The sequence below is a fragment of the Rhamphochromis longiceps genome, linkage group LG6, assembly GCF_057381845.1.
Source record: "Rhamphochromis longiceps isolate RC_006_pf linkage group LG6, R_longiceps_female_GT1.1, whole genome shotgun sequence".
NCBI classification, from domain to species: Eukaryota; Metazoa; Chordata; class Actinopteri; order Cichliformes; family Cichlidae; genus Rhamphochromis; species Rhamphochromis longiceps.
Genome location: NC_140562.1, coordinates 14,840,442 through 14,856,071, shown reverse-complemented (window position 1 = coordinate 14,856,071; position 15,630 = coordinate 14,840,442). Strand labels below are relative to the sequence as shown.

The window sequence follows — 15,630 nt, the reverse complement described above, 5'->3', positions numbered from 1 at the left end:
CTATCCAGAACTAATAGCTTTTCAATTACAATCAATAACTGGCCAGTCTCTGTTTCTCCATGTGTGAAAAGTTTGGGTGTCGTCCTCGATAGTACTCTTGTAACTCACACATCAATAACATTACTCGGTCTGCATATTTCCATTTGTGTAACATTAATCGTCTCCGTCCTTTTCCCACATGCCACTGCTGTTCTTGTTCATAGCCTGGTCACTTCCCGGATCGATTACTGCAACTCTCTTCTTTTTGGTCTTAGTCAAAAATTTCTCCATAAGCTTCAACGTGTCCCGAACTCTGCTGCTCGTATTATCACCAGGACCCCTTCTATGCACCACATCACCCCTGCTCTGCAGCAGCTTCATTGGCTTCCGCTCAAATACCGCATCAATTTCAAGATACTTTTGTATACATTTAAGGCTATTCATCATCTCTCCCCTTCATACCTCTCTGATCTGGTTCAGATCACCATTCCTTCTCGGCTCCTCTCTCTGTCCCTTCCCCTCGGTTAGCCACCATGGGGCACAGGGCTTTCTCTGCTCCTCGACTTTGGAATTCCCTTCCTCCTGATATGATAAATATCACTTCCTTCTCTCTTTTTAAGTCTAGACTCAAAACTCACCTGTTCACAATAGCCTATTCCACATAAGCTTTTCCATTCTGCTTTTTAAATTTACTCCACATTTTATCTTTATAACTTTGTAAACTGTTATGCTTGTTGTTGTTATTGCTTGTCTCTATTCTGCTGTGTACAGTGTCCCTGAGTGTTTTGAAAGGCGCTTTTAAAATAAAATGTATTATTATTATTATTATTAGTCTCAAAGTAGGGCCATAGGGTCTGCAAAATAATTTACTATCAGTTAAACAAATTTCTTTGTTATATCACAAAAACATCTGGGTGTCATTTTGTCTACAAAACAACCACATGGTGTCCTCTTCACTCCCTCGTGATATCAGTGGGACAAAGATCACTGTCAAAGATCACTGAGTGTGTGCAGGTGACCAGTATGTGTGGATATTTACTGGATATTTATTGCAATGTTATTATTCTTTGCATACTTCGGGCAACATCTTAACTGACTTATTTTCCTTGATCAAAACTCTTACATGATGTTAGCGATGTCTCTTTGTTGCATTTACAGTAGTTTGTTGTTGTTGTTCAGCTTAAGTACAGATTTCAGAGCTGTGGTTTAATTATTATTTCATGTTAGATCCTTGTTTTCTTATGTTTAAGCAACAGCTGCCACTGTGTAATTATCTAACAACCTGCATTCATAATGACATTTATTTATTCGTTACAGAAGCACACACACACACACACACAGACTAACGAGCTATCATATCAATACTTTGTAACTGATGCCCCCTGGTGGTCACATCTTTTAAGAAACAAACATTATTGTCCTTCAAATTTGCTGCAACAGGGTCTTCAGATCAGCGGCGCCTCCAGGATTTTTTCATTGGTGTGGCCATATTTCCATTTTTATTATGCTGTTGTCAAATATAGGTGACTTGAAAAATAGAGTTGATATCACTGAAAACAGATACAAACATACAGACTTTTAACTTCACACAAAGTGCTGTCACTGTTATGCTTGCAGTTTATTCACCCACAGTTTTTATTTCATTTTTTACTTTTTTTTAGTTCAGCGAGAGAAGTGAATAATGTTTGAGTCTTGAACGAGTACGTTTAAGGATCCGTGTTTGTATTTGTTAAAGTCTTTGTTTGTCCCATTTCATCCTCAGCCTATCCAAGCGCACTTATCTGAACAAATCACTCAAATCCCTCCCTGTCATAGCCTCTGTCTGTCTGACTTCTGCAAGTGAATTTGCTGTAAAGCAAAGCACATCTGCAAGGGAAGGTTCATTGTTTATACTCATCATTAGTTTCATCTCTGATTTAATGTTACATTTGTGCTCTGCCAGCTGTTGATGAGCAGTGGATTTCAAAGTGGGGTTCAAGATCCTAAAACCCAGTCTGCAAAATAATTTACTAACATTAATTTACTAAAAATGTCACTAATGTCACTGACAAATTAGTCTTTATTCAATGTTTTTAAACAAATAATTGCATCTAAGAGCACAAATGGTGTCAAGATTATAATAGATAAATATTCTCACCTGTGAGGGGGTCGCTGGGCCCAAAGGTTTGACTAGTGAGCTCCTCCTGAGGACCTTTAATAATGTAATACTTGTGTTTTACCACTAGAAGACGCTAGATAATAATCTGAGATACTGGAGGCAGTGTGAGCAACAGTTAATATGAAAAAGCTGATGATCTGCATGAATCTGAACTTTTCAGTCAAGATCACAGTCAGAGCTACTATGGTAGTGACATAATTCTCCAGGCCTATTTCCTGTTATTTAAAGGTTGAGCTATTCCCATGTCAGACAATCATAACATGTAATGTAATAACAATGACCTTTCTTTTCTCACATAACACCACACACACACACATCAAACTTGGATTATTTATGTGAATATTACCTGATTAAGACATTTTCACAAAGTTATGTAGTTTATACGTATCTCACTTTGACCCTGAATATAAATAACTGTGAATAGAGGGTTATTAGTGGGGACTCTATTGTTAATTGCCCCTTGGAGATAAATAAAGTCTCTCTGACTCTGATTCAGTGAGAAAAGATGGACATGAGTTATTGCTGAAACAAACTTGAACTGAAACCATACAGCATCAGTATATTTTAATACTAGATGAGCCTAATGTGTTTGGACAGGCTGTAACCAGCACAAGCCTCACACACTTCTCACCTGACCAGCTGTCGTAAGAGGACAGTGTGCTGCAGGCGAGGAGAGGGAAAAAGAAACAAAACAGAAAAATGGGAAACACTTCATATAATTGAATTCAGCAGATTAACTATAAGAATAAAAACATATAAAATAAATAGTATGAGTGTACACATAAAAACAAATAAGCTTATGAGGCCGAAGAAAGGCGTAAAAGCATGAAAACCCTGACAGCAGAGTGTAATTTGATGACAGGGCCTACCAGTTAGTTAAACTTTAGAATAAAGCAAACTAGAATCGATCCTGTCAAGCTGTTATTTCTCTTTTTTTTGTTTGTAGAAGCTTTCAGTGTCTGTAAGAGGTATCAGTCATCACTCAGAGAGCTGTGACTTCTTTATATTCTCATAGGAGTACTGGCAGTATGACTAGCTGCCAGTTCTTTGAATCAAAGTCATAGTGTTAAAATTAGCCGTACTGAGAAAAAAAGTCCCGTCAGGATGCAAACGTAATCCACTCCTCAGTGAAACTCATCAATCCACTGTTGCTTCATTTTTTCCACTTCTGTCAACTTTGCAGAACTGAAAACTCAGTTTTAGCTAATCTGACGCAGGCCTGTTACAGGTCAAAGCTGAAGTATATAGATGTACTGTTAAGTGGAATCTGAATGTAGAAATATGCATTTATGTTTTAGCATTTTCATTTCCAAACAATCAACAAAGTCCTGGTGAAATTTAAAGGCTGCTCAGTTTTGCCTCCAGCGTGTGTGTTTTCTCCCCTCTGTGTGTTTGTGTGCATGTTTCTTATTTAAAAGTTTCAGGAGGACAGGTTAAGAGGAGGCAGACGGGTAAAACTGTAAAATGCAAATCTTCATGCCAGAGCTTGACTCAGATGTGGAAGCAGTCAGATAATCAAAACAAACCAGAAGAGGAACAGGCAGAGGGCGAAGTCCAGAAATGACTTGGCTCTGTCCAAAACTAGACATCTTTAAGGTTTTTAAGCTACTTTAAAGCATTTTTTCTCTGTTGGCAATTTGTAACCTCATGAATGAACATCAGAGATTAGCTCGAGTTATAAGGAGAACCTTTCACTGAGCCTGAATAAAAATCAGTGGAAAAGCTAGAAAGCAAAACATGGGCATTTTTCTTCTTCTTCTGGTCACTGGAGGCTGACAAACAAACTAGTGAAGCTAAGCTAACTAAAGTATGACTCCGACCATTCCCACGGTTTTTGCCACCTTTACTTTCATTTCTTCTTTACCAACGGGAAACTGAAACAATGAATGCTCTGATTTGATTCATTATACTGTTTAATGTGTTGTGAATTTAAACAGAAACACGTATATGTAAAAAAAAAACAAAAAAAACAACCACACATCCATGTGGCAAATCAAACTTTAAAAGCAGTTATACAAACTCACAAACACACAGAAAAATATTAACAAGATGAAGCACAAACCTCCGCTAATGCAGCTCAGTCTCTGAGCAGTGTTTACTTTTAGGGAATAGTATTGTATTTTATACACATACACTATGTAGGAGCAGGTAATGGACAAGGTATTGATTTGTAAATAACTGGATGTGAACAACTTCAGCCTATTATATAATATTATGCTACAGTATATTTCTAACTAACTAACAAGTCATTGTCTTTCTCATTTTTAAAGATGTAATAAACTTTGGATTCAACTTGATGTAAAATATAAATCAGGTTTGATATCATTTGTGACATGATATTTGATTGTAAACTATAATGTCATATTTAAGATCTCCACTATCATTTTATAAATGTTGCCAATATTAACAAAGGCACTAAATTTTAACCACAGTTTTAAAGATAAAAGACATTTTATGAAAGTTTAACCTTATTTGACCTCAAAGAAGCCGTCAGAGGTCCAAAGGAATTGTCAGGGCCTGGATCTGTGACCCAGTGTTTTGAGTTTATTTTGTATTTTTGTTTTTCTTTTGTTAGATTGCATCAATGTTAAGTTCTTGTGTTATTTAGTTAGGGTTTATTGAGTGATTTATTCTAGTATGTTTTTATCCATGTCTCCGTATTCATGAGTCTTTCCTGTCTTCGATATAAGTCTGTCTTAGTTATGCTTTCGTCTCCCTTATCTGTTCCCGTGTGTCTCTCCCTGTGTTCTCAAGCTTGTGTTGTCATGTCCACGTTTCATTATGTTTCACAAACACTGTGTAGGAGCAGGACCGGAGTGGACTGCAGACAAATTTCCATGACTCCACTCCACAAGATTTCATAATTTTTTTCAAAATGTTCTTTTTACCAACAGAATAACATCCAATGCTACCAAAAACATAACTTCCTTGTCTGAGGTATTTACTGAAAAAGCCCTGTAACATTACAGACTTTCAGTGACTCTACTTCAAACTATGGTTATCTGATAACCACAGTTTAATAGATCTGGAGAAAGGAGATGTTGGGCAGATGTTACACTCCTTAATTCTGTGGGTATAGTATTCTAGGAATGTGCTCAGTAAGATTCAGGATTCAAGAAGTTTATTGTCATATACACCACAAAACACAAGTGGCCGTGCAGAGCAATGAAATTCTTACTTTGCAAGTTCCCTTCACTCAACTAAATAAACAACTAACTAACTAAAATAAGGAATAAACTTAACTAAAGTAAGAGAAATGTATTTTAAAGCCAGTTTAATTATTTTTCCCAGTTTAATTAGCCCCAGTTCACACAATAATGACGTGAATTTGAGTTTTTAATCTCATGTTTTCAGATCCTGCTTATGGATTCTTTCTACTGATGTAGATGTGATCCAACTTGTCTGGTAGTTTATGTGAGACTGAGGCTGATTCTGTTGTTATAATTCTGATTCTTGTGATTCTTCCATCATTTAAACACTTTGAGTTAATTATTCAATTATCCAATATTATCCAGTAGCAATATTTACTGATTAAAATCTCACATTCATTCATTGATTCTAAAAATCTAATAATAATCCAGTGTCTCTGATATGTGGATTATGAACTGCATCTATTTAGCTGTTCCCTCGCTCACCCACATTTCAGTTACTACACATTACAAAAACACAAGACTGAATTCACATCCCTAAAATCTGTGATCGCACTGAGAATACCACCGCATGCCTTTACACTACAAATGGCACCAGCGTGTCTGGCACTGTCCCAGCACAGAGAAGCAGAGAGATAAGGTCTAACCAGAAAGCTCACAGAGTCCAGTTTAACTTTATCTGGAAGTTTTGTCTGAAGCTCCAGTCAAACAGAATATAAACTCCTTCACCATTAGCTGTTTAACAGTCCTCGTTCTCTCTTCCCTTCACTGCCCTGATTGGTCTCTTTGAGGCTTTCCAAGTCTTCATGCACAGAAGCACCTCCCCTGTCACTTTAGTCCCGAAAAACCTTTTACTTCCTGACTCACTAACAAACTTACATCATCCTGCTTGATTCTCCTACTTGTAACATTTTGAATCACCATTGTTGCCAGGGTTGCTGGAAAGCTGCGCTCACAGTCACAGGAAGTCCAGACTGGAATGTGCCAAGTGTCCTCAGATCATGAGGTGATGACAGCAGTGGTCTCTTTTAAGTATATAGTTGATCTCATTTGACATTTAAATCCAGTATTTAGTTATGTTGGAAGTGATTAATGAAAAGTTAAAGTGGTTTAGTTTCTTTGTATTCAGATCATTTCTTAGTGTTTGCTTGTTTTTCCTTTTGACCTCTGTTTGTTAGGTCACTTTTTGCCACTTCAGTTTTGTTTGTAGGTTTTGTTGAAGCTGTTGGTTTGTTGTGTTTTGCTGTTTTTATTTAGCCTAAGTTTACTTCCATTAATGGCTCAGAACTATGATTTTCTTTTTCTAAAACTATTTTTGATTCTTTTTTGATGATCAAATAAAATCCACGTGTTTCACAACCATCTAACCAATGTTCAGTTCATGTCCACTCTATTTAAATAACGCATTTTACATACAATAGCAAACATCATGAAGATAAATCTAAAATGAAGCTAAGTAACTGGAATCTGGGATGGCAGCCTTACAACAGCAAACTCCAGCATTAGCCAGCATTTTCTGCATTGAGAGCTTCTGTGTTACTACTTTAAGTTCATTTGTCTACTTCTAGTTAAATTTTTTTGCTTGAGTAACATATTACATGCCTTAGTGTCTGTAGCACAAACATTTTACAGATTCATATCAGTGCTTTTACTTGGATTAATATTAAAAAAGATGTTTGGTGTGAATAACAAATTGTAGCTCATACTATACCAACAGCATGACTTGAAAACTTTTTATAAATGACTAACACCTTCAGAATTTCCTCATTTAATGTTGCCATGGTTTCAGTGGTTGGCTCACAACCAACATTTTTGTATCTGCCTCAAAAAATGAAAACCAAAGCATTAAAATGAGTCCAAAAAGCAAAGGGAGGCAAGATTTTAGTAAACACAGAAGCATGTTGGGAATGTAAACTGTCTTTACACTCCTTAAGGCTCAGCACGATTACCAGTGACCCCCGAGTCAAAAGCCTTTTCACTAACACTTGTTCGTTTTTACTGTTACATATAAAAATATTAAAGGAGCTATAAAGAGAATAGTATACTTTAGACAATGTCACTGATATTGTGATTTTTTTTTAATTGGAGAATGGATAAATGCATTTGTTTGATCTAGTCTGTGTGACAAATCAGTTCGTTTGGGGAGATTTAAACTTCACAACACTGTGTTTTTATGATTATGAAACTTTCGTCCCTGACTCAAATGAATGACATGAACGAATGACAAGTTTTCTTCAGATGGCTTGGTCTCTCTGTTTCACTCGTGTGGCTCTGCTGCTGCACTTCCAGATGTTCTGATATGTAGTCGTGCCTCTTATGACTTCAAGCTGGAGTAAGGGGGAGCGAGAATAAACAGACTAAAAATAACTAAGGAGGAGTGACTAAACAAGGTTGTAGATCATTTCTGAAGTGTGAAGGAATGAAACAGATAGGAAGACAGGCTAAAGGGCTTTTAATGCTTCAGTCTTAGCAGTTGAGAGCTGGTCCTGTGCACGACTTTGTCCTGGAGGAAGGCTTCACAGGAAAGAGATAAGGGAAATCTGCTTCACTGAAATAACTAGGCCTCAGCATTTGTGTGTGCAGACCAGCAGGAAGGGACATAAAGTATATTTGCTGAAGTTTTTGAGTTTATTGAAATATTTCTAATTTATACATTTAAAAGCAAAACACTGCAAACTGTTATTGTCTTTCCTTTAAGAAAGCACATTTTAGAATTTATCACTCAGATCAGTCAGACTACATACACGTTTTCATTTACCAGTGTGTGTGTGTGTGTGTGTGTTTGTGTGTGTGTGTGTGTGTGTGTGTGTGTGTGTGTGTGTGTGTGTGTGTGTGTGTGTGTGTGTGTGTGTGTGTGTGTGTGTGTAAGATAAGATAAGATAAGATAAGATAAGATAAGATAAAACTTTATTAATCCCTCGGGTGGGTTCCTCTGGGAAATTCGGTTTCCAAAAGCACAGCACCGGCAGAAGTTACAGTTACAGAATATTATATATGCACACACACACACACACACACACACACACATATATAAATACAGAGACATAAATAAAATATACGAAGGGGATAAATAGAATAAATAGGAATAAAAATAAAAATACAAGTGAATTGCACATTTCAAGTATGGAGTCTATTGCACCATTGACTATTAACAAAAGTACTGTACAAAAGGTATTGCACAGTGAGGTGAAGAGGCACTACAGCTTAGTTGTTCCCCCCTCCTTTGTCCTCCTGTTGTTTCCCCTCCCTCTCCCCTTTGTGTGTGTGTGTGTGGGGGGGGGGGGTCGTGGTGTTCAGAGGACCTGACTGCTATGAGGCTGACATGAGCTCATCGCTTATTTTTCTTAATGGGATTTCCCCGAAAATTCAGATTTCCCGGATGGATGTTTTCGATTTCACTTTCCCAAAGAGAAGACCAGCCCGCTGATCCACGCCCACAGCTTATAAAGGAGCGTGGACCTCCATGTTGCTATCTGTTCTGCTCTCAGTTCATTACAGACACCATCTGGCCAACAAACTTTGGGCTCGGAGATTTTTTTTATTAACAAACGTTTTTTCTTTTTCGTTTTCCCAACGAAACTATCTGGACACGATGCTTTCCTGTTACCTTTTCCTCGTTATTTCTTTGATGATCTCCTTCCGAGACGTCCGCGTGTCCGCCTCTGGTAAGTGTCCCGTTATCTGTTGTGCTCAGAGATTTTTTTTCCCCGTACTTTTGGGGGGTAGAGTGTTGCTGCTTCAAAGTAATACAACAGTTTGACGCTTCGTGTTTTTATTATGAGACTCAGAGATTGAATTATTTCATTATGTCTCATGTTATTAAATAGATGGGGGGGGGGGAGGGGGGATGAAAGGAGTCAACATAAAGTTTTACTAGCAAAGTGCTTCTTAGAATCGACCTCCAAAATCTCCGGACCCCTCTACCGATGGAAAAGCATTCTTCCTAAAGCTGTTCATTCGTTTGGTGTTTTGGTGGTGGCTGAGAAACCAGACAGTGTATAAACTAGAGCGATAAAAATGTATTACAAAGTGGCTCCATGGCGTAGGGATTTACAAATTCTCCGCTTTGATCCATTTGGGACTGTGTCCGGATGGCAGCTGACCTAAAAATCTGCCACATCAAACTTCATCAAGCTTCCCGCTGTGGTGATCTGTTGTTGGGAGCAGCCGAAAGTAGCTTTCCTACAAAGACTGTCAGACATTTTCCATTTGTGATGAATATATTTGCTTAGCAGGAGACTTAGGAAAACTTCATTCAAATAAACTACAGTAGCCTGTAACCTGCACAGTTACAGTTACTCTTTTTCACATATCTGGATCTGATCAGGCTAACCCACACTGGTTAAACTGATTTGAGATCTATAGTGACCGCGAGGTCTGTAGCATATAATTTACATGCTTTTTTATAGTCATTAAACCAATCAGAGACCCGGGTCTCTGATTGGTTTAACTGATGTTGGTTTAACTGATTGGTTTAACTCACACTTTATGAAAGTGAGACCAATTAGGATGGAACAGGATCGACTGATCACTCAGAACAACTTTATGATTGATTTGCTCTGACTGTGCCTCAAGGAAAGATGCACATAAGGGCCAAAACTTCCCACTGCAGGGTTCAACTGTTCAAATTTTTCCTTTAACTTGTCACCAGAGTGTGTAACTATGCAAACAACGTCTCTGTGATTTCTTAATCCTTATTCTAATTCTTATTATATATAAACCTTGTACAAAATGTTCTGATATCAATTGAGAAGTTGAATCTACTTGTATAATCTTGCTGATTAATTTTGTGTTTGATTTTAAATAAACATATACACACAGAGAACAGCAGAGCCATATAATGTACAAAGATTTTATTGGGTTGCAAAACCTTTTACAGGATACAAAATATACAGTAATGTCTGACTAAAATAGTGCACACTGTGTATGAAGTGTATCTGCTAATCTACCAAATAACAACACTGGATGTGTTTCTTACAGGTTCTAACTGCACAGAGTATCCTGTGTTCACTCCATCTGCGCTGGTAGTGAAGTACGGTGACCCAGCCAATGTTACATGTGTTGCATGTCAGAAGGACTGCAGTGGAGATGCTTCAGGTTTAGAGCACGCTGTGGGAAAAATTTCACAAAATGGAACCACGGTGTTCTGGACAGTTGACAGACTGACTGAATGGGGCATATCTCTACAGTGCTATTATAACAATGATGCTGGTGTTCAGTGTCCTACCGTTCTGAATCCAACTCTTTATCGTAAGTATGCTTACTTTATAACAGGAGACGCATTAGTGAATTTTACATCACTTATAATTAGTTATAATTCTAAAGTGATAATTGCTTTATAACTGTATTATTATATTAATTCATAGATTAATTAAACTTCTTTATTTGTGGAAACATACAATTGGATGGATTCATACTCTCAGCTGCTGCAGACCAACCTCTAGCTTACATTCTATGTTGTTCTTTACATTTTTGTTTCTTTCCCGGTCTTCTCAGAGCTTCCAGAAAGTGCCTCCATCAGCTTTGTAAACCACACTGAGATGATGTTTGAGAATCAGCAGTACACCCTGCAGTGTAGCGTACAGAACGTAGCTCCTGTTGAAAAGCTCAATGTGACCTTCTACAGAGGAAACACAGCACTGGGTCACCTACAGTCCAGGAGTGAACAAAAGAAACCAGTGAATAAGACCTTCACTCTGAACATCACCCCCAGAAGAAAAGATGATGGAGCCCAGTACTGGTGCGAAGCCAAGCTGGAGCTGGGACCAGCTGGACCACAGAGCCCTCCAGTGGTGACATCAGAAAAATTCTCTGCTCCTCCAGTCTACTGTGAGTCTGAGAGAAATAAAGATGCTCTTTGTTCTGTTCCTCAGAGTTTAACATTTTGAGCATGTTTCATGTCACTGGTTTAGTTTTATGTCCCATTACTTTACTGTTTTGATTCTTCCTCACACCTCTCATCACTGTTAATGAACAGGCTCTAAAAAGCATCATCAACAAACTGTTGACTGTCACAAGCTGATGAACATAGTGGAGGATTTAGCTGCTAAAAACTAAAACACTCAGTGTGTTTGTAGAGACCAAAAATAGAACTCCACTTTGTTTGTGAACCTTAAAAAATAATAATAATTGTGTTTAAACTCTAAATGAAAATTTTTTAGTATATATCAATTTGTTTGTAATGTTTCCCGATATTGAATTTCTCTTCCAAAATTGTTTGTTTTGCTAAATCTTTTGTTCTTTTTTTTCCTTCAATAATCACACAGATGGGCCTGAGCTCAATGAGCCACGAAATCCAGATGTGATTACAGTCAAAGAAGGAGACACTGTACACCTGAACTGCTCCTCTGTGGGAAACCCCAGCCCCTCATACACCTGGACACGCCCAAAAAATAGCTCATCTTCCTACACTGGCAGCGTTCTCACTATCAGTTCTGTCGGCTTTGAGCATGAAGGACAGTATATCTGCACTGTGAGCAACACAGTAGGGAATGTCACCAAGGAGTTTAACGTTGATGTACAAGGTGAGATTTTAGTTTGTTTTTCACATCCAGTTTCAATTCAAGCAGTGTTTGGATATTTTCTGTTTGACTAATTTGAATATTCTCTTTTTCTGTTTTCTTTACCAAAGCCTCTATTCCCAACTCTGCAGCTTTCCCCTGGATATGGATAATAGTTGGGGTATCTGTGGCTGTTCTGTTTGTCCTCATTTGTGTGCTATGTTGTCTTTTCTATAAACAAAACCGAAAGGGAAGCTACAACCTAAAGGATGTTTTACGGTTTCCTATGCGCACTGCCTTGCCTCTGCAAAACTGCGAGAATATCTGAACTGTGGACAAACAGTCTGGAGCTGTTTCTTCGACATTAGGTGCTGTCTAATTCTTCAAGTCAATTTGTCAAGTTTGACATCATCCCGGTTTGATTGAGGTAGTGGTTACCTTCCTCTACTGATGACATCTGATGACACCAAACAACAAAAATGACAGCATGAAATGAAGACTTTAAGTGACGTGACCGGTGACCTAAATACTGAATGGAAAAAAAGCTTCTTTCTCTTTTAACAAGCTTCTGCTTTTAAGGTACTGTAACACAGTCAGCAGCAGTTCTGCAGTCACTTCCTGTAAATATGCTGCCTTAAATCCAGGTCTTGGGTTGCAGCTTTTAAGGAGTGATCTCTAGATTTCATTGTAGTGAGTGTGGAATTCAAAGTTCCCGTGTCGATATAGACTGAAAACATAGGATGTCACCAGCTTTTTCCTTTAACTGTTACACAGCCTGGAATTTAGTACTGTTGTCATGGCAGCAGCTTACTGGCCTTTGTCTGTATTTCTGCCACTACTTTGAACTAGAAGCAAGATGTAAAACATTCGCGATTTTGACTGTTGACTGCTGAGAAAATCGAGTTCTATGAGAAATATTTGATATTATTTTAAGTTATGTTTTCAGTATTTGGTGACTGTAAAAGTACAAACTCAAGACTAACAGGACACTAACTTAAAGATTCTGCACACTTTTTTTTTTTTCAATTTGTTTTGGCAAATGTGAAAGTAAATTAATGCTATCAAATCCATATGCAAGCAGAGGGCTGAATATCCACTATCACTGCTGTGTGGATGAACATGCTGTTTAACTGTTTTGTTTGTATAAAAATAATTTAAATGACTTTGTATGTTTATTTAGACATGTGCTTTTTTTGTACTAAAGTCTAAAGGAGAATTTCTGTTGCTTCCTTCAACGAGTGTAGTGGCTGCAATTGTGTCAGGCTAGCTTTGCACTCCTGACCTCCACTGTAGAGAATCAGAGGAGAAATGTGAAACATGCAGGTTATTGGCTCTGCCAGCACGCTGCCTCAGACTTGCAGCTCCCATCATTGCCAGGAATCTGGAAGAGGATCGTGCCAACTTAGAGCCATGCTTCTACCGGCTGATGGGAAATAGACAAGGCTGAAGTGTTTTGTTGTTCACATCTGTTATGAAATTTCCACTGAAGCCCTGAAACCCTCAGAAAGTCTAAAGTGTAAAAAATAAGTGGTCTCTGTGACACCACCCACTGGCTTGTGGGCTGAGGTTTTGAAGCCTCAGGTTTGACACCATCTAAGACATGTTAGGCATCATGTTTCTGACCTGTAGCAACCCCCATCTTTCATATATTATCTACGATTCAAACAAACAGCTAGTGACCTACCAACGGTTGCCACATCCATGTATGTTTGTGTATAGTATGTGTGATTGTTTGTTATATTGTGGGTATTAGTGAAAAAGGCTAAGTTGTAATAATACAGTGCACACTGGAGCTTGTGTTTATTTTTAAAATGTAAATAAATTACAGAACCTTTTTTGAAAAAAAAAAAAAAGAAAGAGAAACATGTATACTGATTTTTTTTTTCTGATTCTATTTATCCTGTGGAAAAATCTCACCTTGTCTATTTGTCTACATTCAGTTCAATTCATTTTTATTTATATAGCGCTAAATCAGGATAACGCAAGGTGCTTTATATTGTAAGGTGAAGACACTACAGAGAAAACCAAAGCAATTAGGTGAACCCTTATTAGCAAACACTCTGGCAACAGGGGGGGTGGAAAACCTCAATTTTAACAGGAGGAATTCTCTGACAGAAGCAGACTCAGGGAGGGGCAGCCATCTACTGCAAATGTTTGGAGCAGAGGGGAAGGGAGACAGGGCAAAAGACAGCCAGAGAGTAATAATAACTAAACAATTCAAATAATTAAACTACTAAAAACATTTTTAGTGGAGAGTGAAAAAAGGTGAGTGTGGAAGAAACACTCAGCGCATCTGTCACGGCAGTGTAACGGACTCGGCGCGGACTGAGGAAGCACGGTTCAAACAGTTCTTTATTAATGGCACTGGTGCGCTATATACATGTGAAGGGGTGGAAACACCAGGGCCCCGAGGGTCAACAGGTTGGGGAAACACACGTCTTCGTACTCCCTCCTCTCCTGGTCCGAACAATCTCCACACAAGCAGCTCACTTTCACTCACCCCAGGCGTCACAAAGAGGGCAGATCCAGATAAACCTATTTACAGAGACGTGGATTAGTCAAAGGCAAGTACGGGAACAACAGAATCGCTATAGAGCCGGGCAATACTAACAAGAGTAGCTCAATGTGCCAGCGGCGAGTAGTTCAGAGCCCCTGCCTTAAGAAGAGCCAGAGATCAACTGCAAATCACCGGTGATCAGCTGCAGGTGCGTAGGCCAAGGGCGGGAGCCCAATCTGAGCTCCGCCCAGGCAGACAGGCAAGAGAGAGAGCATGGCGAGGAGAGCAGAGAGAGCAAAACAACAAACACTTGTGGCCACACTGGGCTGGCCGGGGAGGCACAGGGACCATGACAGCATCATGGGAAGCCCTCCAGGATCCTAGGCCTACTAATGGGCAGTTCAGGCTTACCTGATCTAGACTTAACTATAAACTGAAATTAAAGAGGGTGCTTGTCTTTTAAGAGCTGATTGCACAGAAGAAGGCCCTGAAAGCTGAAGTAAGCTTTGAGCAGTCTGAAAGTGAAAAGCACTAATGGAGTGATATGGTACAATGACGGGTCCTGATTGTTCAAGAGCTTGTATGTGAAATATTTCTGTATGTATATCAAAGTCTACCTGACATGTTCTTTCACTGTGAAAACAATAAACACAAGTAATGAGAGAACTGGAACTGGTAATTACGAATTTCCTGTTTATAAGATTCTTCAACGCCAGATTAACTCCTGCACTCTTCTGAATGTCTTTGGATTTCAGGGGAAACTCCGCTGCAGAAGTTGTACATAGGATGAGTGAGTAAATGTGCTTCCTCCCCCTGCTTCCTTCACAGGAAGACATTTCCAGTGAAAGGAGTAAGGGAAAAAAGAGGGCACTAAGCCTGGTTTTTCTTATCATGTCATGCTTATTCACTGAAAGAACATCATAATTGATAAAAAAAAAAAAAAAGCACACCCAAACCTCCTTTAACATCCAACTTGTCTTCTTACATTAAACTTGTCTCAGTCCTGTGTAAGCCCCAGTAGAAAGTGTTTCTCCCCCGCTGATGAAATAAGTAATGCTTGTAAACCACTTAAAATATATATCTTGTGCTAAACATAATTAAGGCTGGTGTAATGTCCTCCCTTGTGTTTGTTATTGTTGGAATCACTTCAGTGTGTGAGGCTGGCTGTTTAGCTGTTCTTTAAAGACCTTTCATATTGTACACTTTTAGCCCTGCGATAGACCGGCAGCATGTTCAGGAGTACCCCGCTTCTCATCCCATGATAGCTAAGATAGGCTCCAGCAGCCACCCGCAAGCCTGATAGGATCTCCATTATCTTGAGCTAAAATCAAATTCAAATTCAAATTA

General features: G+C 38.6%; 1 protein-coding gene across 1 annotated transcript; it reads left to right on the top strand.

Annotated features, from left to right (window-relative positions):
- The first annotated feature begins 8,558 nt into the window (after window positions 1-8,558).
- LOC146667692 (cell adhesion molecule 4-like) lies at window positions 8,559-13,039 on the top strand. Its single transcript, XM_085409356.1, has 5 exons — window positions 8,559-8,951; window positions 10,267-10,536; window positions 10,783-11,115; window positions 11,553-11,810; window positions 11,918-13,039. The coding sequence occupies exons 1-5, from the start codon at window positions 8,750-8,752 to the stop codon at window positions 12,112-12,114; spliced, it is 1,260 nt and encodes a 419-aa protein (XP_085265482.1). The 5' UTR covers window positions 8,559-8,749; the 3' UTR covers window positions 12,115-13,039.
- The last annotated feature ends 2,591 nt before the right edge of the window (window positions 13,040-15,630 follow it).